Consider the following 24,972-nt stretch of genomic DNA (forward strand, 5'->3'; position numbering starts at 1 on the left):
CTGTCTCCCCCGGAGCTGGAGGGGCACGAGGGCAGTGCCTCCCCAGCCCAGCCAGCCCAACTCTGGCCAGAACTGGGCCCTGGACTGAGGCTGGGCAGCGGCCTAGAGACTTGGCAGAAAGCTGGATCTCCCACTCCTGCCTCTTTTCCGGGGCACCCTGGGTGGACTTGAATCCCAACCTTTCAGTAGGAACCTTTCAGGAAGTGCATTGACTGTTAGCACCTCCCAGGGACTCCAAGAAAACCTTTCCTACACAATATCCTTTTTTTTTTTTTTGACCCATACTTCAATTTATTGGCATTATCAATCTATGAACATGACACATTTTTTTTCCCACAGAGAGAGCTCATTTTCAATCTGCTGTAACATGTGCCCCTAGAGCTTCCCCTTGGAAACGTAGCATTTCAAGCTTCAGTCAGGGTCGATTACTCCTTTTTCCCTTTCACAATTTTCACGCTGTGGCCAGAAGTCTTCTCAGCATTTGCTTTGAATTCAGCCTTCAGTGCATCCCTGACGGCTTTGGCACAGATGGGGGAGTAGGGGATGTAGCTGAGCCCAGCCTGTTGCCAGTACGTCACCATGACGTCCCAAGGGGGACGCGTGTCAGCCCAAATCGGAAGGATGCCGCTAATGTCGGCTCTCATGTCCTTTTTGCAGCTGAGATGAGATGTAAACGGATAAATCCCCCCACTTGCTCCTGACTCTGCATTAATTTATCCTTCCCTCCCTCGTCTACAGGGGTGTCTGAGAAGAAGGGGAAGCACGAAGAAGGGCCAGGGGCTGGGTATGCTCCTACCTGTGCGACTTGTTTTGGTAACTGTTCTTCCTGAGGAACCAACACGAAGCCATGCCCAACATGGAAGACAGGCCTGAAGCTACTTCCCGACAGAGCCATTCTACTCTACACACATGGGGTCAGAATCAACTCGAAGGCAACTAACTGCCACAACAAGCATAGCACAATAGGCCTGAAACTCTGACTCGAGGCTTCGCACTCAAATGAGGTCACACAGTGGCGAGGTGGCCCATCAGGGGCGCGAGATGGGACTCATCACGCGATTCTGAGCTTGCATCCCATTCCTGGAGCTCGTCACCCACAGTGCACCCAGGGGTTTCCTCAGGAAGTCCTTGCTACTCAGAGGGTGGTCGGGCTAGCAGCACCACCATCACCTGTGAGCTTGCTAGGAAAGCCGAATCTAGGCTCAGCCCAGATCTGCTGATCAGAATTTTAGCAAAACCCCAGGGCGATGCATGCACACACTAACCCTTGAGAAGGCCGCTCGTTAGATCAGCTTATTAAGGACGTGAACTACCTTGAGGTGGCATCAACGGTTGTCATTCAATGACTTGCTGAGAGGCAGTGTGAACTCATCCAGAGGTGCCTCGGAAGACCAGTCTAGCGATCTCTTTCCCCATGGAAAACCCTATGGAACACTTCTCTGCACACATGGGGTCACCAAGAGTCAGAATCCACTCAGTGGCAACTAACCACTACATTGAGCACTTTGTTTGTACTGGTGGTGGTGGCGACAAGTCTTGCTTTGTTCAATGTATTTAAAACATCGATGTCCAACAGAAGTTTCTGTGGGAATTGTGCTACGTGGACTGCCCATTATGTAGCTAAGGAACTGTTGAAGTGTGTCTAGTGTGACAGAAGAATAAAATTTAAATTTTATTTAATTTTAATCAATCGCATTGCACAGAACTGTGGTGGTGCAGTGGTTAAAGCATTCAGCCTCGCCAGCTGCTCCACAGCAAAGATGAGGCTGTGTGCTTCCATAAAGATTTACAGCCTTGGAAACCCTATGGGGCAGTTCTACTCTGTCCTACAGGGTCGCAGTAAGTCGGAACTGAGTTGATGGCAGCGGGTTGTTTTTTAACAGGCCACAAACCTAAAAAACTGCCACCAGGCTGGGCCCCTTCTCCCCTCTCCAAGAGCATTTGGACAATCCCTGAATTTGGTGTGACTTCACAGAAGAGGCAGGAAAGCTGGGTGCCTCTGATGCTCATGGAGACCCCCATAGGAAGGGAGGCTGGTAGCCTCCTGGGAGGAGAATGGTGCCTAGAGCATCCTTCAAGTCTCAATCACCTCCCTGGGCAGGTGGGGGGCAGGGACCAAGCTGATGCCCACGTCCACAGGGAGAGGCCAGGGGTGCATCTGGGGCTTAGCTGCTCCGGCTTCTCTTACGTGGGGCAGCTGGGATTCCACGGGTACAGGGGTGGTCAAGAAGCTTGGGGTGTGGAGTACCTCCCCTCCCTGCCTTTCTGACAGGACACTGACCAAAGCAATCACACTGTCAGGAAGTTAATCTCCACTCCCTTATAATGGCTACAAGGAAGATAAGCTATAACCTGGCCAGAAACATTGTTTAGGCTCCTCTACTCCCTGAGGCATTTGACTGCTAACCAGAAGGCTGGCGGTTCAAACCCACCAGCCACTCCTCAGAAGGAAGGTTGGGCAATCTACTTCTGTAGTGATACCGCCTTGGAAACCCAAGGAGGGGTCGCTATGAGTCAGATCTGACTCGACAGCAGTGAGTTTGGTTGGTTTGGTACTCCCATCTAAACGGAGCAAAAGAATTTGGCAAGCCCTACTTTGGTCATGTTGTCAGAAGGGACCATTCCCTGGAGAAGGACATCATGCTTGGTAAAGTGGAGGGTCAGAGAAAAGGGGGAAGACCCTCAATGAGATGGCTTGACCCAGTGGCCGCAATGATGGGCTCAAGCACAGCAAGGGTTTTGATGGCACAGGACCAGGCAGTGTTTCGTTCTGTTGTACACAGGATCGCTATGAATTGGAATCAACTCACGGTACCTGAAAACAACAAGAGCAGCCACGTAGCACCTTCAGGACATCTTGTTGTTGTTGTTGTTGTTATTTGCCGTCGAGTCGGCCCCAACTCACAGCGACCCCTCCTTGGGTTTCCGAGGCAGTATCACTACGGAAGTAGGATTGCCCAACCTTCCTTCCGAGGAGTGGCTGGTGGGTTTGACATCTTAGTCGTCTGGAATTCCTATGGGGTCTGCATTGCATCCTTCCCACCCACACACACTTAAAGGATTCTCACCTGATGTGGCCTTCTCAGTCAGCTCCTACCATCCATACATTCTCACATTTGCCATGGAAGTGCACAGAGAGACAAGAGGCACTTCACTGAACTTTGGAACAGGTGGCGTGAACCTTACTTTACACATTCACTAATGTATTTTCACCTTGCCTGAGATTTGTCTTTATTGTAGCATACCTGCTGATAGCCAGCTTGGAGAGAGAGAACTATGGCTTTCTCTTACCTCTGATGGCTGGAGGCTCTGGCATTCCCAAGAATCTGACGTGCTGGCTTAGATCAGTTGCCAAATCTGAGAAGAGAGATTAGCAAGGATACTTGCAGGTTCAAATGAACAGTTCAAGGGCAGTCTTGGAGGAGGGCTGTGGAAGATGACTTGGGACTCAAAGGTAGTATGTGCATGGGCTGGTTTTGCTGCATGCCTTACCAAGTACTGGGATTACGTGGCAGAAGGATCCACAATTCAAGACTCGATGGAAGGAAGGGAGCTAAGGAAGGCCCACACTGCTGTGTAACGCTGCTGGGTGCCATCAATCTATCTTGGACTCCCAGCAACCCCCGTGACAGAGCAGAACTGCCCCACAGAGTTTTCTAGGCTGTAATCTGTACAGATGACGGTCACCAGGCCGTTTCCTCAAGGAGCTGCTGGGTGGCTTCAAACTGCCAACTTTTGGTTAGCAGCTGAGGTCCTGCCATAAAACAGAGAAGGCACTCGAAGACATTACACTTCTTTAATAGGGGTTCCATCCAATGTGTTTCCATATCCCACCCCTTGCACACTGTTTTGCTTTGCTTCAGACACCATGGATACCAAGAAGCACACTTTTTCCAAGGCTCAGGCTCCATCCAGATGTTCCACGCCTTGTGCGTTGACACTTTAAAGCCTCCATCACAGCCTAGGGCCCTCATGGTTTGCAATACAAGACCTTGCCTTTTCCAGTTATGGGAAATCGCAGAGGTTAAGTGACACACACTAGGATTCTGGGTAAAGGGAATTTAAGGTTTTGGGGAGGCAGGGGCTGCTCTCTGCTTCCTCCTCCCGGCACCTGCCTCTCTACTTTCAGAGGCATCCCCTTCGAACTGCTCACCCCACTTGGGGCAGCTTCTCAAGTGTCACAAACTCCACAAATCACCAGGGGGAGGAAGGTGCTGCCATGCAGATTCCTGGGCCCCCTTCAGACCTCCTGCGAGTTAGTCTCTGGGAGTGGGGACCATTAATCTGCATTTCACAAGCAGGACCCAGGAATCAGCATTTAATAGGCCAAGACTAAGGATCTACTTCCGTAGTGATACTGCCTCGGAAACCCAAGGAGGGGTCACCATGAGTCGGGTCCGTAACAACAACAACAGCAAGGATCTAAATATAACCTTTTGTAAAATTGGGCAATATTATCAGAAAAGCATATTATGTGTGTTTCTAATTTAAATAATAATGAATCAAAAACCCACATGTAACACCACTCGGGTCAAGAACGAGCAGTGCTGGTATTTGGAAGCCCCCGGCAGGGTCTCCCCATCACCTGCCACTGCCAGGGACAGCAGCCTCCTGGGCTTTGAGATACTCCATCCCATCCTGGTCACTGTATATAACCACTTACGAATGTATGCTAGAATACACTGTATCTCCTGTTTTAAAATTTTAAATAAACAGAATCATACTTAATATGCTTACTTTTTCATTCTACATTGATTGGAATGTTGCCGCACCTAACCGCGTGTTCCTTTTCATTGCAGTTGATAGGCCAGTGGTAAGGGCTGTGGTGGGTCAGCTCTCCCCCAGTTGGGTCTTGTTGAGAATGGTGCTTGGCCATCCCTCAAGTTTACGCTACTTAACACTCTCTCATTGGGAAAGCTGCTCCTTCTCAAACGCACACGAGAACTTGCCGGGACAGCACAACTCCGCCTGACCAAACCACCACGGGCCGAGTCACCCTAGTTCAGAGGCCATCAGGAAGGCCTGGAGCACCAGCAACCTGCTCTTTCCTTCCTCCCCTCTTTAGCTTCACTAGTCGCCATTCTCCTGGGGAGCGGGAGAGCTGAGGGCAAGGGGCCACGGAGCCACTGGTGCCACAACTCACACTGGCCTGGCTCCAGCCTAGATAAATCCATCCCATCAGCCTCACGCCCCCTCACTTCCTCTCGGTTGGATATGTAAAGTATCTGGGAAGCTAACAGCTGCTGCCTTCTACCCCAAAGGGGGTGGTGAGGTAATCTCCATACATAGTCTGTCAGTGCCTCGGGGTGAAGGGCGCTCTGTGTGAAGGAGAGTACGGTACTGTGTTCCTCTGGACTTCCAGGACCTCTTCACTGATGGCCTGGTGCTGAAGTAAGGCGGAAAGTTAACCAGTCTTCTCGCCTCCACAAAAGCATCTTTCATTCACAACAGACTCCAGATCGGAAGAACGATTTCACCAGAGCGGCCACAGACAGCAGCGCTGTTGAAGCTACTGCCCACCCCCACCCCAACATCTCTGAGGAGTCCTGCAGTCACCCAGAATGCCACAGACAGGCACATGGAGTCAAAGAACCTGAGAGTCATTGGTTTAAGGATGAGGAATTGGGACAACACTCCCATTTGACTGGGGCTGGCTCTGAAAGAACAGGCTCTGTCATCGGGGCTGATGGGAAGTAGACAAAAGCAGCTGTGATGCAGGAACTGGCGACTGTCAAAGGCCAGGGGCAGCGTCTGTGTAAAAGGCTGTTCTAGTCTGGTTGGCAACACTCAAAGGGGATGCACATCTTGACAGCCCATCTAAGTGACAGGCACTAGACAACCGAGAAGTGGACACTGGCTGACAGCCTCCCCTGGGCTCCTGCCCTCCTCACGGCTTCAGCCACGCTGACCAGGGCGCTCTGGAGAAGGGTGCTACTGGAGAGCTTCTATGCCACGCGACTTAACGTCTCGAGACAGCCATGGCAACACGGCTACTACTTCTACTTCTCACCAAAGCCAAAGCGGCTGCTGCTCCAATTCCAGTCTCATCCCTGTGCAAAGAAACCAAATCCAGAGCATCTGTGATGGCCTTTTTCTCTTTTTTGACTTTGAAACTTTTTTTACTACCTGAATTTCACCTTGCCAGAAATGTTCTCTTTATAGTACAGAAAAGGTATACAACGCTAGGAAGCCACTCTCCCCAGGTGGGTCACTCATGAGTCCTTCAGCGTCATCTAGGAAAACCTATAATCTCTTCTCAGACCCCAAATCACTTTTTCTCCAGGAATGTTACACAGTATGGCTGTATCATGTAAGGTTCAACTTCCAGAAATTTACAAATTTAACAATTTGTGTTCATTAAAAAAAAAAAAAAAAAAGTGACAGGATCATTCCATTACACAACACATGCCCCAGAGGAAGGGGAACAAGAAAATGATGTGAGCTTTCAGCTTCTTTGTGTGAGTCTAGGGTTTAAAGGAACATTTTTCTCCTAAGTCCCTAAAATCAAGCAAGTACTTCATCTGGAGAAGGTTCCTAAGGAGATGGTGGTCTATTCCAAGGCTGGTGGACACTAGATGTGCTGAATCAGGACAGGAACATGGGGGCAGTGCCTGCCTGGGATGTTTAAGAGTAACACAGATGTGCTCCTTCTGTCAAACTCAATTCAGGACCTGATCCCTAGTATCCTATTGGTCATACTCTGTTCATGTCTTTTCCATTTAGTTTATCTCACAGGTTGTTCCAAATCTGTGCCTCCATGTACCTGTCTACCTCTTTAAATGCTCACTGCGTACTATTTCACTGCATGGTTGTAAGGGGCATTCTTTGGAAATGGTCCTAGACCCCTATCATGAAGCAAAGAGGCATGTCACCACTAAGAAGGACACAAAATAGTGACATATGTACAAACCAAGAATACAACATTTTATTCCTTTCCAGATTATGATTATTACACAGCATATAATACACATATTTAGATAACATATAAAACAAAAAACTCACTATAGAAAGAAATATTGGTCTGAAACTGTCTTATGGAAATCTTTAATTCTGTATGTTTGCGGTCGATCTAATTCCCACTCCCTGTGGCAGGCAGCGGGGAAACTCCAGCACTCACATATCACTCAGAGGACGGCTCATCCCCCACTGTACTTACAAGGCAAGTAGGGAGTCATGGCATGGTCACTGGGGTCCATGATAAGGGATACCAAGTAGGAGGTAAAAGAACCACAGCACAGGGAACTAATATCAGTATTTCTGCTTTTTGCATTGTCCTCCAGGTAGTTTCCTTTTTACATGAAGAGTCACGTCTAGGGTTCATCCCTTGAGTTGCATTCCAGTTATTGCTGGCGGGAAAAAACAGGAAAGGCATCTGTTTAAATTATCAGAAGAGAGATGATCAGTGTTGTGGCGCCCCACCTCTGATGACACCCGAGCTGGGCCGGGGGACTCACATACACCCTCAGCAGGCAGGTGTGGAGCACCGCCACTGTTGGAGGGGACTGAGTGCTGACAAAGAGGTTCAGACAGAGGAGCTTTAAACAAGGCCCCTGACCAGGAAGCAGCGGGATGCAGGGGGCAGGGGCGTAGCAGGATCACCTTATGCAGGTGAGGAGGTAATAAGTGTTCACAGGATCATTCCTGGTGACAGAAGGTGACTTAAGGTCTTACAACATAAAAGTACTCCAAGGCCTTAGCCCAGAGCAGCTCTGCAGCTCAACTCGTCCACACGCTCTCCAGGCACCCGCTCCCCCTCACCTCACTGCCTGGCCCTCCCACGAGGCGGCCAGCTTACCTTTGCCTTGTTCTGAACTGGGAGATAGAGTTTGAACTCTGCTGGCAGTTCGTCTTCTGAGTAGAGTCTATCTGAGAAGTAAACCCGTCGGATACGACAGTTTGCATGGATCTGTGGACGTGAGACTTATTTTGAGAAGCTAAACATCACTGTCTTCCCTTTTCCTTATTCTCCTAGAGTCCTTCTCCCAGTGCTGACGAAGCTGCAGCTTGTTGTCAGCATGGCCCGAGGGGGGGGTATGGGGATGGTTTCCCAGCAGAGGGAACATTTGCTGCATTCTCCCACCGGCACTGAGCAGACGCCCGAGGTCTTCCTGAACCCCTTCACAGTGAATGCCAGTGACTTGGTAACTTTAGCCCGAAACTCAACACAACTGTGTCACACGGGCCACAAGGCAGCATCAGACAGAGCACAGCCTCCCTCCCGCTCCTTCAGGTGCCCTGTGGAGAAGGAGCTGTACCTGCACTCGTAGAGTCTCAATGTAATTTGTGCCGTACGCCCGCCGGGTAAAGTCGGACAGGTTGAACTGAATCTGGTTCCAGCCATCATCCAGCCTCATGGGCATGGTGCAGATGAAGGGCTTGACCCGGGTGGTGCTCTGGTAGTTACTTGCCCGAAACCGCCGACGCACGTTCTTGTCATCTAGTACCTGTGAGGCAGAGAGGGAGGGTCGCATTGGCTCAGTCCCGGAAGAAGCACACACCGTTAGTAACTCAAGGACCTGAACACACACAGCCCAGTTTCCCAAGGCCGAGACCCAAGGGAGAATAAACAGCCCAGAGACAGGTCACTAGACGCAGATGGCCTGGAAGCAGCAAGTTTATCTTATTTGTTGCTAAGACAACGCCAGCTGCTAATGACATACGAGGATGACTCTGAGACCATGGAATGATTTCAAAAACATTCTTCCATTTGAGAAGTCAAAAATACTAAAACAGAGACCAACAATAACTAGATAACTACTACAATTAGATACCTACTCCCCAGATGGATACTACTCTATCCCGCAAGCTCTGAGATCATGTAACTATTGACTGGATTTCCTAGGTGGCTTTAAAAACCAGGCATTAAAGTTTATCACTGATACCACATTTATATCATAATAACAAGAGCTGCATTAAACTAACAGTAGACACAGAAAAGTATATGCACACAAGGATAAATGCACTTTTCCCAAAGCCACTATTTCCTGTAAGCAGAAAGAGTATCTCTTGGGTACAGCCGAGTGCCCACACTCGTGTGCACACTTACCTGTACTTCAAAGGTGAAATACTTCTTCAGGTTTTTGATAATCATGACGAGGAAGGGAAGTTTAATCCCCAGCGTCTTCTTTGGGTCTGCAGGACACGTGATATATGTGGTGCTGTGGAGAGGGGAAACACCAGTAAGCAAACAGCTTGTCTTTTCCTGTGTGATACACACAACAACAACACATGGTGGCAGATCTAAAATACTCCGGAGTCATCCAGTGGATCTCCAACCCTTAAGTCAACTGATGCTTTAAAATAACGCTGAACTCAGAGACAGAAGAGTTTAGTATGGGACTAGACAGCACCACTGTAAAATGTCAGTGGGGTGGTTAAGGTTGTGTGTCAACTTGGCTGGGCCTGGTTGAGTGGCTGGGCAGCTGGTGGTAATTATTCCCCATGAGGAGACTGGCAATCAGCTCCATGGTGGCTCTACCACAAGCAGTTGAGTAGCTGCCTTTGGGATGAGATCTGCTTTCTATATATAAGCAGCAACTTTGGGAATGGTCTCTAGCTTACAGCACACTTGAACTCTGCATGTAGCTGAGTCATTGTTCAGCAACTCTGCCAATCCTGGGACTTTCAATGGACTTGAATTAATGGCCTGCTGTGTGATTTGGTAACACTAGGACTGTGCCTTGTTACATGTCAATCTTGGGTTTGTCAGCCTCAGCAGCCAGAAGCTGCCTGAGTGAAGAAAAGCCTCCAGCTTCAGTGGGCCGGGAGCAGAAGGCAGAGCTGAAGCCAAAGGTTGAGAGGCTTTCACCCAGCCCCTAGAGCCTGGCACTTTGAACTCAGGCTTAAAGCCTCCAAACTGTAAGAGAATAAACTCCTGTTTGTTAAAGCATCTCATTTGTGGAATATTCCTGTCAGAGCAGCACGAGGAAACCAAAAACAGTCAGAAAACCAGTCAGACCAAGCTGATCTCTGAAGTTCTTCCAGTGAAAATGTCAATTCTGCCCCAAAAGAACTATCAATCTGCATGTGCAGGAAGTCCATGATTCCTCAACACAGATTCCTCCCCTCAAAATATTTAGGAAAGAACATTTCTCTTCCAGCGTTAAACTCTTAAGCACCTAATATGGACAGAGCTAAGAGATACAAAGGCGCTCTGGTGGCGCGGTGGTTAAGGCATTTGGCTGCTAACCAAAAGGTGAGCAGTTCGAACCCACCAGAACTGAGAGCAGAGTAGCACTGAAAGCCACACTGGCCACCTACTGGACCATGACTATAGAATGATCGTGCAACCTGCTCCCTCTCCCACGCCCCACCTTGGCTAACGATTAATAACAGCGAACATTTCCAAAGTGCTTACTATGTGCTAAGCATGATTCTAATGCTTTGTACATATCTACCGTTTAATCTTCACTATCACTCTATAAGGAAGATTCACTGTTATTACCCCTACTTTACAGATGAGGAAACTAAGACCGAGGGGATTAAGTAACTTGCCCAAGGTAAGCTCTAAGCAGCAGACCAAAAAAAAAACCCCAAACCCCTTGTCATAGAGTTAATTCCGACTCCTAGTCATAGAGTTAATTCCGACTCCTAGCGACCCTATTATGCAGAGAAGAACTGCCCCATAGGGTTTCTACAGAAGCAGACTGCCCCATCTTTCTCCTGTGGAGCGGCTGGTGGATTCGAATTGCTGACCTTCTGGTTAGTACTGTGCCACCAGAGCTCCTTCTAAGCAGCAGAGCTGGGATTTATTTGCACCTGCACCTGTGATACTAACCACTCTTCTGATCTACCACTCCTAGGTGTACAATGTCTCAGAGAGCAGGCAACCTACCTGACATTTGTCCCTTCGATTTCCAGTACCAGGGACTGGATATCGTTATCAGTGATTCTTTTGATGTGACCATTTCGTACCTGCAAGGAAGAAAATTAGACTGGTCAGTACTGAAATCTTTGGAAGCAACCCTGTAAAGATTCTGAAGGCTGAGTAAGACCATTTAAGGAAAACCTGAACAGCCCAATGAGCATCACGTAGAAGTCTGTTGGTATGCTGAAGGTGAATCTAACCAAGCTATACTTTGGACAGGACCCCTTCACAGCCCCAGGAATCCCAGGCAGTCTGGTGATCTGTAAAGTAGGATAACTTTCTTCCTGAAGAAATCACCTCAATTCAGATTCAACTACTACTGACTGAGTGCTTACCAAGCCCTCAGAACACTCACGTACATTCTTTCACTGAACCCTAACAATTCTACCAACCACAAGGAAGGTAGCCTGGTTCCCACTGCACAGATGTGGACATCGAGACCCGGAGAGTGCAAAGGACAGACCCGGAGGAGCAGAGTCAGGGTTAACAAGCCTTCTACCGCCCCCACCCCCACTCCCACCCCCAGTGCCTCAAATACCCCTTTGGCCAGAAAGGTCAACAAAATGCTGAGTGTCACTGAGAAGGCGAGGGACAACCAAAGAGCTAAAAAGCCTTACTCCTCCAGATTTACTCCTACTTCATGCTTCCTTATCTCCTTTTCCCCAGGCTCCTACTTCTTCAAGCACGCATTCAAGCCTGGTCTGTGCCACACACAGCAGCCCGCCTCAGCCTTTCCAGCCCACACTGCCCTCTCCCCTCGCTGACTGGTTTTTCTGGCTCATGAAGTCTAGACCACGTAACTTACACTTCATCCTACAGTGCTTTGTATTGTTTACTGCATGTGCAGGAAGTCCTTAATTCCATACTCAATACAGATTCATCCCCTCAAAATATTTAGGAAAGAACATTTATCTTCCAGCATTAAACTGTTAAGCACCTAATATGGACAGAGCAGAGAGATACAAAGGCACTCTGGTGGCACAGTGGTTAAGTCATTTGGCTGCTAACCAAAAGATTAGCAGTTCGAACCCACCAGTCTCTCCGCTGGAGAAAGACAAGGCAGCCTGCTTCCTAAAAATGTACAGCCTTGGAAACCCTATGGGGCAGTTCTACCCTATTCTATAGGGTCACTTTGAGTTGGAATCAATTCAATGGCAGTGGTTTGGTGTTTTTTTTAAAAAAAAGAGATATGCAAAGGTACCTTCAGTGCAGGGCTGGACTGCTCAGGCCTGAACATACTAACACATGAAAAGCTCCACCAGGGATAGAACAGGAAGCATCAGAAAGACAAACGTGGTCTTCTCTGGGTACAGTGAAATGGCTGTCAAGTCAATGCCTCAATCCCACTGACTACAGCTCCCCCTGGCTCACTAATCAGCCTTCTGATTACGATTTGGCTCTTCATTAGATGTGCATGTAGGGAGGGAACACAATGTGGAGTCTGATAGCTGTGTTTTTCAACATAGATTATTAACACCATGGCAGTCTGTTTGTAGACATTTGTCTCCGTGGGCTCTGTTACTGTGAGTCTGAGCCACTCAGGGTGTGCTCCCCAGGTGACATCTGATACTATGTCCATCTTTTCCTACAAGCTGCAAACGAGTCTTGTCTCCTCAAAAGCCTGGAACTGAGGGAGGCCTCTTGGTGACTGTGGCCTAAGACCTTTGGGGATGTAAGAGTGGGCCCTGTTACTGTGAGTCTGAGCTCAGGAGCAGAGGCCATGTATTCAACATCTTTTGTATCTCCCACAATGCCTAGTACTATGCTAGGCACAAATGAATCATTCAAACATTTGCTGACTTTTGGAATTTGTCTCCCTAGGAGTTAGCACATATGAATAGGTTTAAGGAGGATTTTTTAAAAATTCCTGGCTAACATGGGCTACAATAGGAAGCCCGAGACACTGGGGTTTATCACAAAGGCTGTGAGATGGCGACCAGGAAGGGCGAGGGCAAGGCCAACTGTGCTTTCCCACGAAACATCCTTTGGTGCCCATTGTCAAAGACAGAATGCTGGGCTCACTGGGCCCCAATCTCTACCAGTGTAGCATTTCTTGGGTTCTCAAGGCACAAACGTCACACTGAAGTGCTTCTCAAACAAAGCTGGTGACATCCAATGACCTCCTGCTTTGAATTCTGGGCCTCTTTCCAAGGGAGATTAAGAGCACAAAGGCTTGAGTCTGTGTAGAGCATGCCAACGCTGCCCACCTCATTCGTTCCCATATAAACACTCCCAACCAACAGGGCAACAAGTCTTCTACACTTGCTGGTCCACAGCTGCTGTAGAAAATCAGTCAGGCTTGTTAGCAAAGAAAGAATTAATCAAGAAATTACTTCCAGATCATATAAGGGAGCCACATTGACAAGGGCTGGCAATAGTCCAACAAGATGCAAAACACTAATTTTAAAACATACCATAAATTATCCTTAATAACCTTATTCTTTCTTTAAAAAGTACTTAATACAAAAATCAAACAGATGGTTACACTGAAGGATTAAGAGGTAATGAGGAGCAGGGGCTACTACTTCTACAGGCAGCATGCTGCTGTTTATCCAACACTTGAAAAGTGTGGCCTCAACTCTTACATCCCCAAAGGTCTTAGGCCACAGTCACCAAGAGGCCTCCCTCAGTTCCAGAAAGCCCACCCAGATCTGACAAGGAGAAAACAGTAGGGATCTGCCCTCTGTTCATCTTAAAGTATATAGCAGACAACTTCCTTGGAACACTCCAGCAAATCTGACAGATTCAGGTCACCACAGAGGAAAACACCACCTTACGCCATGCACAGAAGCCAAGACATAAACAGCCAGAGCAGGCCTGGCAGTACCCCTACACGTCTGCCCCAAAGCAGCTAATTTTCAGCTGGACTTCTGATAACCTTCCTAAAGAGAAGATTCCTTTCAGCCACACTAGATAACCACCATGCTCACAGATTTAACTCGTACAAAGTTAGCTATTAGATGCCATAAAACAAGAGAACCTGGAGGGAAAAAAAGGACAGCTTTCTCTGAAGAAATGTCCACTGGTCTCTCTAGAGTTTTAACCTGGCTGGTAGTGACATAAGCTAAATAGAAGAGAAAGTAAATAGAGCCCAAAGAGAAAGTCTAAGCCCTAAAAAAGAGGGGGAAAAAAAGTATCCTCGTATCACAAGCTTCCACAGCTCTGAAGTCAAATTAAACTGAGATGCTAATGACTTCTGATGTTTCTACCTTATTAAGTTCAAAGGGCTGCAAACACAAACTCACTGGAAGAGTGGGGCTGGGGGAGGGAGGTAATTAATCAGAACTAAGGACTTAAGGAGTAGTACAAAAGGAGCTCTGGTAGTGCAGTAACTAAGGCATTTGGCTACTAACCAAAGGGTTAGTGGTTCAAACCCATCAGCCACTTTGTGGAAGAAATATGTGATAGTCTGAGTCTATAAAGGTTACAGCCTTGGAAACCCTTGGGGGCAAGGTCTCTGGCTGGCACACACGGTCTGCACTCAGCTAGTAACCTAAAGGGGCTGCCTGTTCGAACCCATCCAGCAGCACTGCAGAAGACCCACACCCGGCGAGTGGCTTCTGTAAAGATTACAGCCAACCCAACTCTGAAACCTGCAGAGTCTCCCCAAATGAATATCTAAACAAATGCGTGCCGATACCCTGTGCGGCAGTTCTACTCTGTCCTATAGGGTTGCTATGAGTTGGAATCTACTTGATGGCAGTGGCTTTGGTTTGGTTTTGGTGGTGCAAACAGTTAATTCAATGGGCTGCTAACAGAAAGGCTAGAGGCTCCAGCCACTTAGAAGTGGCTCAGAAGAAAGTCCCGGAGCTCTACTGATGAAAAGCAGCCACTGAAACCCGATGGAGCGCAGTCCTCTGGCGCACACCGGGTCACCCTGAGCTGTCCCGCACTCGAAGGTAACTGTATGAGCACTTAGAGAGCGGGCACCTTCCCAAAGCTGCTTCTCTAGGCTCTGACACTAACATCAAAGGGGAAAGGGGGCAGGTAATTTGGGACAAGGCCTCCCAACCTGGCTTTTAAAGGTCTTCCAAGGAGCAACACCCCCTTCTCATTTAGACTGTGACAAACACTTATAACAAGATACATGTCCTCAGAAAGCACCAACTTCCCTTCCTGAGCTCCTTCCAGTTCAGAGGTCACTGGGCAGGCCTGGCTTTGAAATGAACAGAAAACGAACCAGTCGGCTTTTAATGCTCATGGGGGAAGTAGATTTTATTTTACTTCCCTTCTGTAAATCAGAAAGACTTAAGAGTTACCAAGCGATTTTGAATGCTAGTTCTTTTTTATTTCATGACATATTCCCACCATCAAAGTGCGGCCTACGAGTATTTTATTCCTCCAGTAAAAATAATTTAAAGCCAACCTTCTATTATTTGTTTCATGAACCTATTCCCTCCCCACATGAGCTCCAGAACCCAGGCCACTGGCAATGACAGATCGGAACAGTTCTCAGCCTCTGCAGACACCAGGAAGGGGACCTTCAAGACCTTCTTGCAATCACTATCCCAGTTTCCATGGTTGCTGGGGCAACTGATAAAAGAACAGTGATTTTCGCCCCCTCAATGTAAGCCCCAGGGAGGAGAGTCAAGCTGAGGGGAAAAAAAATACTACTGGGCTAGGGAAGAAGCTGGCCAGTGCTCTGTATCTCTAAGAGAGCCTGAAAAATAACACATGAAGTGTATCCATTCGCTCCCTTCCCCCACTTTCATTTTTCTGGCTCCACCCACTTATGGTGGCAGACAGCTGAACCCTCAGCCATCTGGCACCCTAGTCTTAATGACACATGTTCTAATTTACATTAAGCCATTAGAGCTGTCCACTCTGCCAGGGAAGATTTCTGCCTTGGGTTAGGGGCTGGGCTCCAATTCAGAAAACAGCCCGAGGGAGACCTCTGTAGGAAGAGCCCAGCATAGCTCCAACTCATCCTCCTGGGTTTGCAAGTTTCTCTATCTTCCTGCACCTACAGGGACTAGACAGCGGACAGGCAACTCGGCCTTTACTGCCAACCCCTTGAAATAAGAACCAGTCTGTTCATTTCTAACTAGTCCTCCAACCTGCACCAGGAGAGCATGAGTGTTAACTAAAGGCCACACTTTTGTCCATTTACCGTAAAAACTCAGAATCATGAAGACACCGTCTGATTGACCCAGGGAAAGTCTGAAAATAAGTTTTACTCTCTTCATGTACAAATGTTACCCCTCACTGTATTCAACTCTCCCACGGGGAACTCTTATCAACTGAACACATACCAACAATGCCTGGTAATTAAAAGTTAGGGGTGGGAACATTTTTTCTAGAGAGAGCATTCATTTTAAAAATTAGGAAGAGGGAATGGGAATCTAGCACTACGCTACAACAACAAAAAGGACTTCATTTCTAATACCTAGTTTGAGGACAGGGAGAAGCAGCAGCAGCTGAGAGACAAGGGGAAAGAGAAGCTTTCACGGAGTAACAGCCTCATCCTGTGCACTTCTAGGCTAAGATCTTCACTAACAATTGAAACTCATTTGTTTTCATTCTGTAGTGATAGATACTGCCTCGGAAACCCAAGAAGGGGGTCACTATGAGTCGGATCCAACTCCACGGCAGTGAGTTTGGTTTTTGAAGTAGGAATAGAACCTTATGGGACTTTCCTTACAAACCAGAGCAATGCTTATATTAAACCTAAGAGCCCATAAATAAATGTAAAATTTTCTAGTCCCAGAATTAAGGGAGCATTAAAGAAAACCCTGCTTTCTTCTTAAACTCTTGGTTTACAAATTTATAGAGGTCTCTGTCCTCAGAAGCAGGAGCTCTGGTGGTGTAGTGCCTAAGGCACTTGACTGCTAACCAGAAGGCTGGCAAAGTTAACTAAAAGTCTAGTACAGAACACAGATCCTAAGAAGCTAATTAATCAAGTGTGATGCTATAATGAAAAGGAAATAAGTTCTATGAGTGTATAATTAAATTAACAAGGAGCCCAGGTGGTACAACAGTTAAATGCACAGCTGCCGACAGTCAGTAGTTCGAACCCGCCAGCTGCTCCAGGAGAGAAAAGACCTGGCCATGTGCCCTGGTGAAGGCTCCATACGGCCTAGGAACCCCTATGGGGTGGTTCTACCCTGTCCCACAGGCTCATTCGGAGTTGGAATCAACTAGGTAGCACAACAACATATATATGAAGTCAGTCTGGAGAATCAAGGAAGGCCTCTCTGAGGAACTGCCTTTGTCCGGTGACCAAGAGACTAATAGGTAAATGAGTGGGGAGTGAGGGGTGAATTCCCAGCAGAGGACCAGCAGGGCAAAAGCCTGAAGGAACGAGACAATAGGACTTCTTTCAGTTCAGTAGGAGGCCACTGCTAAAACGGAGGGAAATTTGGTGAGGTGAGCCTGAAGAACTAAAAACCCATTGCTACTGAGTCAATTCCAACTCATAGCGATCCCCATTGGATCTCTGTTCTGGTTACCTAGTGCAACGGACAAGAATATACCACAAACAGGATGCCTTAACAAACAGGAGTTTATTCTCTTACAGTTTGGAGGCTTTAAGTCCAAGTTCAAAGTGCCAGGCTCTAGGGGCTGGGTGAAAGTCCCTCAACCTTGGGGTCCACCTCTGCCTCCTGCTCCCGGCCCACTGGAACTAGAGGCGTTTCTTCACTCAGACAGCTGCTGGCTGCTGAGGCCGACAAGCCTCAAGGTTAACAAAAAGGCACAGTCCCAATGTTACCAAACCACACGGCAGGCCATTAACTTAAGTCCATTGTAAGTCCCAAGGTCGGCAGAGCATAGTAGGCTGCTGAGCAATGATACAGCTACATGCAGGGTCCAAGCGTGCCATAGGCTAGAGACCATTCTCAAAGCTTCTCCTTATATACAGGAAGCAGACCACATCCCAAAGGCAGCTACACAGCTGCTTGTGGTAGATCCCACCATGGAGTTGACTGCCAGTCTCATCTTGGGCAATAACTACCACCAGCCACTCAACCGGGCCCAGCCAGGTTGACACACAAACATAACTACCACAATTCCATCCCTTGTCAACTTGACATCTGTACAGGTCTCCTCTACTGGGTAGTGGGTAGTTATGTTTGTGTGTCAACTTGGCTGGGCCTGGTTGAATGGCTGGGCAGCTGGATATAGTACTCCCCACGATGAGACTGGTAATCAGCTCCATGGTGGAATCTACTGGGAGCAGCTGAGTAGCTGCCTTAGGGAATGTGGTCTGCTTCCTGTATATAAGCAGAAGCCTTGGGGAATGGTCTCTAGCTTATGGCACACTTGGACCCTGCATGTAGCCATGTCATTGTTCAGCAGCCTGCCATATCTGTCAACTTTGGGACTTACAATGGACTTAAATTAACAGCCTGCCATGTGGTTTGGTAACATGGGGACTGTGCCTTTTTACTTGTCAACCTTGGGGCTTCTCGGCCTCAGCAGCTAGCAGCTGTCTGAGTGAAGAAACGCCTCTAGCTCCAGTGGGCAGGGAGCAGGAGGCAGAGCTAGACCTCAAGGTTGAGGGGCTTTCACCCAGCCCCTAGGGCTTGGCACTTTGAACCTGGACTTAAAGCCTCCAAATTGTAAGAATGTACTCCTGTTCGTTAAGGCCATCCCATTTGTGGTTCATTTGTCAGAGCGGCACTAGGGAACCAGAACAGTATCCAAGCCTGTGGAAATGTTTATCACAGTAGAATGCCTCATCTTCCTCCCACGGAGCAGCTGGTGAGCAGTCAAATGCCTTACATATTGCACCACCAGAGCTCCTTCTGGAGAACTCACTCACTCACTGCCCTTGAGTTGGACCCAACTCATAGCAACCCCTCCTTGGGTTTCTGAGACAGTATCAGTACAGAATAGATTGCCCAACCTTCTTCTGAGGAGACGCTGGTGGGTTTGAACCACTAGCTTTCTAGTTAGCAGTCAAATGCCTTAGGCACTACACCACCAGAGCTCCCTCTGGAGAACTAGCCAAACCTAATTTTTCAAGATTATACCCATACCTCACTTAAGGACATTGTTAAATACCAAAGACCAGGTCATTATGTGAAAACTGGCATTACACACAAAAGGAAGATGGCCGTATCACTATATAACTACCAAAACCCATCATTTCAGAGTTCCCAAATTACATTATGACATAACTGCCAAACCACTGAGAATCATGGCCCAGCCAAGCTGACACATAACCTTAACCATCACAGCCAGAGTCACTGTCACCCGGCACCTCAGCATTTGTGACTGCCAGACATTATGTCATTAACACACAAAACAGTGGGAGAATAGATTTTTTTCACTATTGTATGACAACAAACGTGAAATGCTGAATAAGGAAACAGTCGTGTATTCTTTACTGAAATCAAATATGAGAAACCCTACCTCCATAAGGCACTTGACTGCTAACCAGAAGGCTGGTGGCTCAAACCCACCAGCCACTCCTCGGAAGGAAGGTTGGGCAATCTACTTCCGTAGAGATACCACCTCAGAAACCCAAGGAGGGGTCGCTATGAGTTAGGTCCAACTCGACAGCACATACCACCACCCACCACCTCTATAAACTCAGGAAGGAAAACAGCAGTTGTTATTTTATAACTAACAAAAGGCACTGTGGTAGTTAAGTTTGTGTGTCAACTTGGCTGGGCCTGGTTGAGTGGCTGGGCAGCTGGATGTAGTATTTCCCATGATGAGACTGATAATCAACTCCACGGTGGAATCTACTGAGAGCAGCTGAGTAGCTGCCTTAGGGAGGTGGTCTGCTTCCTATACATAAGCAGAAGCCTTGGGGAATGGTCTCTAGTTTATGGCATGCTCGAACCCTGAATGTAGCCATGTCGTTGTTCAGCAGCCTGCCATGCTCTACTGACCTTGGGACTTTTAATGGACTTAAATGAATGGCCTGCCGTGTGGTTTAGTAACATCGGGACTGTGCCTTATTACTTGTCAACCTTGGGCTTGTCAGCCTCAGCAGCCAGCAGCTGTCTGACTGAAGAAATGCCTCTAGCTTCAGTGGGCTGGGAGCAGGAGGCAGAGCTGAAGCCCAAGGCTGAGGGGCTTTCACCCAGCCCCTAGAGCCTGGCACTTTGAACTCAGATAAAGCCTCCAAATTATAAGAGAATAAACTCCTGTTTCTTCAAGCCACCCCATTTGTGGTATATTCCTGTCAGAGTGGCACTAGGGAACCAGAACAGAATATGGTACCGAGAGAGAGGGGTGTTGCTTTGACAGACACCTAAGACATGGAAACAGGAGTGGAGTGTGTCCTTGACCCAAGACCCTGGCAGAGAGACCCTGGCATGCGGCATCAGGAGCAGAGCCGAGAGTCCAGCGTGAGAAAGCCACAGCCTTACCAGCCCATGGAGAAAGCTAGATGCATTGTGCAGGCGGCTTCCTGGCGGAGTGGGCTGCCTTCAGCATTAATCGGCAGAAGCGGAGACCAAGGAAACAGGATGCAGAGCTGCCTCAGCCTCAAGGGTAGGACCAAGGCCTTTGGGGGTGGAACCACCACAGCCCCTAGGTTTCAAAGAGCCAGACCTTCACCATCTCGGTTCTGGAGAGTGGGGCTGCTTGTTCATGTGAGTCAGTGGGACGGAGCCATAGCCGCTACCCAAGAGTGAGGGGGCAGGCCCGCCAGATCAAGGGGATGAGGTCAGGAACTAGGGGACTGGAGACACCCAGTGAAGGAGATCTGTACACGTGCCAAGCTGACAAGGGGAGGAATTGTGGTAGTCTGTCAGCTTGGCTAGGCCTGGTTGAGTGGCTGGGCAGCTGGATGTAGTATTCCCCATGATGAGACTGGTAATCAACTCCATGGTGGAATCTACTGTGAGCAGCTGAGTAGCTGCCTTAGGGATGGGGTAGGCTTCCTGTACATAAGCAGAAGCCTTGGGGAATGGTCTCTAGCTTATGGCATGCCTGAACCCTGCATATAGCTAAGTTGTTCAGCAGCCTGCCATGCTCTGCCATCTTGGGACTTTTAATGGACTTGAATTAATGACCTGTCATGTGGTTTGGTACTATCGGGACTGTGCCTTTTTACTTGTCAACCTTGGGCTTGTCAGCCTCAGCAGCCAGCAGCTGAGTGAAGAAAAGCCTCCAGCTTCAGTGGGCCAGGAGCAGGAGGCAGTGCCAAAGCCCAAGGTGGAGGGGCTTTCACCCAGCCTCTAGAGCCTGGCACTTTGAACTCACTTAAAGCCTCCAAACTCTAAGAGAATAAACTCCTGTTTCTTCAAGCCACCCCATTTGTGGTGTATTCCTTTCAGCGTGGCACTAGGGAACCAGAACAGGCAGTATGGTTAATACGTATGTACTGGCAAAGGCCAGGGCCACATAAATGTGGACAGTCCTCCTCTTCCTGCACCAAATTTTGCCCTTTTTATAACTTTGCCTTATTGCCTGAGAGGAAAAATGTCTTCTCCAACCATGTGTCCCCCTAAGGCTACACGATTACCTGTCACTTAGCTGTTGCTCAATAAATCTTTAGTATCAATTCCCAGTGTTTCTCCAACTGGGATGGATTCCCAGCACTCTCTGAGAACTGTATTACTTACCAGAAGTAAGATAACAAAGTCTACAGGAGGGCTCCAAACTTTCCCTTTTCCTCCCTCTTCTTCCCTTGTCCTGTGGGGGGAAAATTTCACTGCAAAACATTTTCAGTCAAGTCTAAAGAAGAGTAGAAACATTTAAGTAATTTTTACCCTCATAAAGCTCTGGGGTAAAACTTTTCTTTGCCAGAACGTCTCTCGTTTACTCCATGTAACCCTGCCAGTCGGTATAACTATGTTTTCACATGTGTTTATGTCATTAGGGTACCATCTGACCTCTAGTGGCGTTGTTAAGGGACACAGCACACCATGGTTACTCTGCTTTTATATTCCGTGTGTAAACATGTTGACTAGTCAAAAAGCTGCATTTGAAAAGGAAGCCCACCACAGAAGATCGAGTCCAGAAGGGTGAAACTGGGCAACTCCGAAGAAAGCTTCATCTGATACAAGTGCTGAGACCCCTCACTACTGGAATTTTTTCAGGGTTGGTAAATTGACCTGCTCGGAAAAACGTCGCCTAGGTCAGGTCCTATTGTCCATTTCCACTACCTTTGACACTTCTTACGTTCAGTTTCCAAGTCCAATTACCTCACTGGCACTAAAGGGCAACCCTCTCCAAGCCAATGGCCCATGACTAAGTCAAGTGACAGTTTACAAAGTTTCCAGGTCTACCCAAGCTGGGGTCCCTTTGTAGAGCTGCAATTTTTCAGCTTACTATGCTTTGTTTCACTGTGATAAAAACCATGGAACCGAAAATCTCAGTAATATACAGAGAAATTAAGGAACTGCTTTCCTATGGCATATTTTTTGGCATCAGCTCCAATGTGTACACAAGATCACTGTGAGAGATTTGGTCAGGTTTTTCACATATGCAAAGGAACAAACTCATCACATACAAAACTCTCATGAAAATGACACTATGAACACATCACTCTCAAAGCTGCTCTCAAAACACAGAATTCTCAGATGAAATCCAAAAGTTCCCTACCAATAAACTCTGCTTATTTTGATTAGTTCACACCCCAAACCCAAACTCTGCTGTCCAGCGATTCCGATGCACAGGCCCGATGGCACAGAGTAGAAATGCTCCACGGGGGTTCCAAGGCTACAAGTCTCTGCAGAAACTCACTGCCACACTGTTCTCCCCAGGAGCGGCTGGTGGGTTGGAACGGAACATTTGGCCACTGTGCAACCAAAGCGCCTAGTCCACACTAATCTCTAACAACACCACTCAACCTATCACACCTCTCTCAATATTCCCGAGGACAGCAGTGCCAAAGATATTCCTTAAATCACCTGTCCTCCACATTCAAAGGTCTTCCTGAATTGATATTTTTAAAAGAGTACAGCTGTCTGGGAATTTGTATCAGAAACTAAACATCAAAGTAATAAAATGCAACCAACGCATGGACAGACGCACACCTGCTGCTAGTCAACATGCCCAAACCATGGGCAAGGTCATCTCCTGGGGCCAGCGAAATTATCATCCAGTGATGCCTGCACCAAGATACTGAGGTTTGGACCAAGCTGAGTTTTTTAGTCCAGACAAGACTTCAGTGGCAGCATTTGACATTCTGATGTTGAAATTAGCCATGAATGGCACAATACAGACCCCAACTGTGGTAGTTCAGTTTGTGTGTCACCTTGGCTAGGCCTGGCTGAGTGGGTGGGCAGCTGGATACAGTATTCTCCATGAATGCCAATACCAGTTGACTGGTAATCAACTCCATGGTGGAATCTACTGGGAGCAGCTGCCTTTGGGATGTGGTCTGCTTCCTATATACCAGGAGAAGCCTTGGGAATGGTCTCTAGCTTATGGCACGATTGGACCCCGAACGTAGCCATGTCGTTGTTCAGCAGCCTGCCATGCTCTCCTGATCTTGGGACTTTTAATGGACTTGAATGAATGGCCTGCCATGTGGTTCAGTAACATCGGGACTGTGCCTTATTACTTGTCAACCTTGGGCTTGGAAACCTCAGCAGCCAGCAGCTGTCTGACTGAAGAAACGCCTCCAGCTTCAGTGGGCTGGGCGCAGGAGGCAGAGCTGAAGCCCAAGGCTGAGGGGCTTTCACCCAGCCCCTAGAGCCTGGCACTTTGAACTCAGATAAAGCCTCCAAACCATAAGAGAATAAACTCCTGTTTGTTAAGGCTATCCCATTTGTGGTAGATTTCTTGTCAGAGTGGCACGGGGTAACCAGAACACCAAGTTACAGCGAGCATGGAGCAGGTGCCCAAGGCCACAATGAAAACAACAGGCAAATGAATGAAACCCAAACATAGTAGCTTGGACCAATGCGTTCTGGGACAAAGGCTCTGTGTCTGGTGCCCAGTCCAGTGCCTGGCACAAAACAAGAGGTCACTAAACACTGTGGAATCAGTGGACAGCAGGTCCTGTTATTCGGAAGTCCCCAGAGTTCCCTTATATAACTTTATGTGCTTCATGCTATGAGATGGGCACTATCAAATCTCACTAAGCAGATGGGACATTGAAGTTCACAGGAACTGACAGTTCAAGTCGCATCTGAGGTGAGGGACTGCTCGCCTAACCATTCCCTAACCCCAGGACGCTTGAACCCCAGCCATGCCCACCCCAAAACGCACCCCACATACATAACGAGTACACAACGCCCCTACCTCGCACCCCGGTCACGCCAGGCTGTGGGAAGGGGCACAACAGCGACCGCCTGGCTTCCCTCAGGCCTCAGCTAGACACAAACAAACCCCGCAGACCTCCGGGACGAGACACCAGCCCCGCAGCCTCTACGTCCCAAGCCCCTGACCTTTTTGTCCCAGATCTGCAGAGGCTTGCTGCCGATGCTGTAGAGGATGGAGAGGAAGCCGCTCTGGAACGTGTTTTTGAACATCTCCCCGGTGGCCTTCTCAGCCGCGCCGTTGCCGACTTAGGCCCCAGAGTAGATATGGGCACCGAGTGGCGAGGCCAAAGCAGAAAGCCGGCCCTGATCTGCAGAACAGGTGCTGTGCTCTTGCTGCCCGATGGACAGCCACCGACAGTGGGGCTTTAAGGCCGGATACTACGTCCTCGAGGCTCTGGTCTCAAAGAAACCCAAACTCCACAAAACCCAAACCACAGCAACTGCCGCCCGCGCTGCTCTCCACGCCTTAAATGGAGGCGGTGGGCAGAAGCGCCACATAAGTAGATCCCTCCGCCCATTTGATCCCGCCCCCTCGGGAACACGAGGTCCAATCCCACCACAGGGTCATGGACTTCCGCCCTTAAGACCCGCCCTGATTCCGCCCCCTGGTGGAAAGAGTTCTGTAGTCAAGGGACTATTTTTCCCATCATCGTTTTCAGAGCGGCTTTTAGAAGGCGGAAGGGGACAAAGGACAGAGAATTATACAATGTGTTGTTAGTACCTGAGTGGTGTCATGACAACGTGGCGGAGAAGGAGGGGCCTGAAGTCCAGGTCACGCCCTCTGAGGGGTAAGGAAGAGTCTCAATGGGAGGAAAAAAAAGAGATCCAGGAGGTGGCCCTTGGCTACTGCAATTATTATATTCTTATATGCTATCCTGTAATGCCAAATAAGGGGAGTTCTGGTGGCACAATGCCTAAGGTACTTGACTGCTA

The 24,972-nt window shown here is 48.3% G+C and overlaps 1 protein-coding gene across 1 annotated transcript; it reads right to left on the reverse strand.

Moving 5' to 3' along the window:
* Positions 1-425: 425 nt before the first annotated feature.
* On the reverse strand, positions 426-24,249 carry CFAP20 (cilia and flagella associated protein 20). The gene is made up of 7 exons (XM_042781755.1): positions 24,166-24,249; positions 10,835-10,914; positions 9,047-9,158; positions 8,256-8,444; positions 7,796-7,906; positions 2,811-2,815; positions 426-657 (listed from the first exon to the last, which is right to left on the reverse strand). Exons 1-7 carry the CDS (start codon positions 24,247-24,249, stop codon positions 426-428), a joined length of 813 nt encoding a protein of 270 aa, XP_042637689.1.
* Between the last annotated feature and the right edge of the window lie 723 nt (positions 24,250-24,972).

This window comes from Orycteropus afer, unplaced genomic scaffold, assembly GCF_000298275.1.
Source record: "Orycteropus afer afer isolate SDZICR_OR568_19922 unplaced genomic scaffold, OryAfe1.0 scaffold00009, whole genome shotgun sequence".
Taxonomy (NCBI): domain Eukaryota; kingdom Metazoa; phylum Chordata; class Mammalia; order Tubulidentata; family Orycteropodidae; genus Orycteropus; species Orycteropus afer.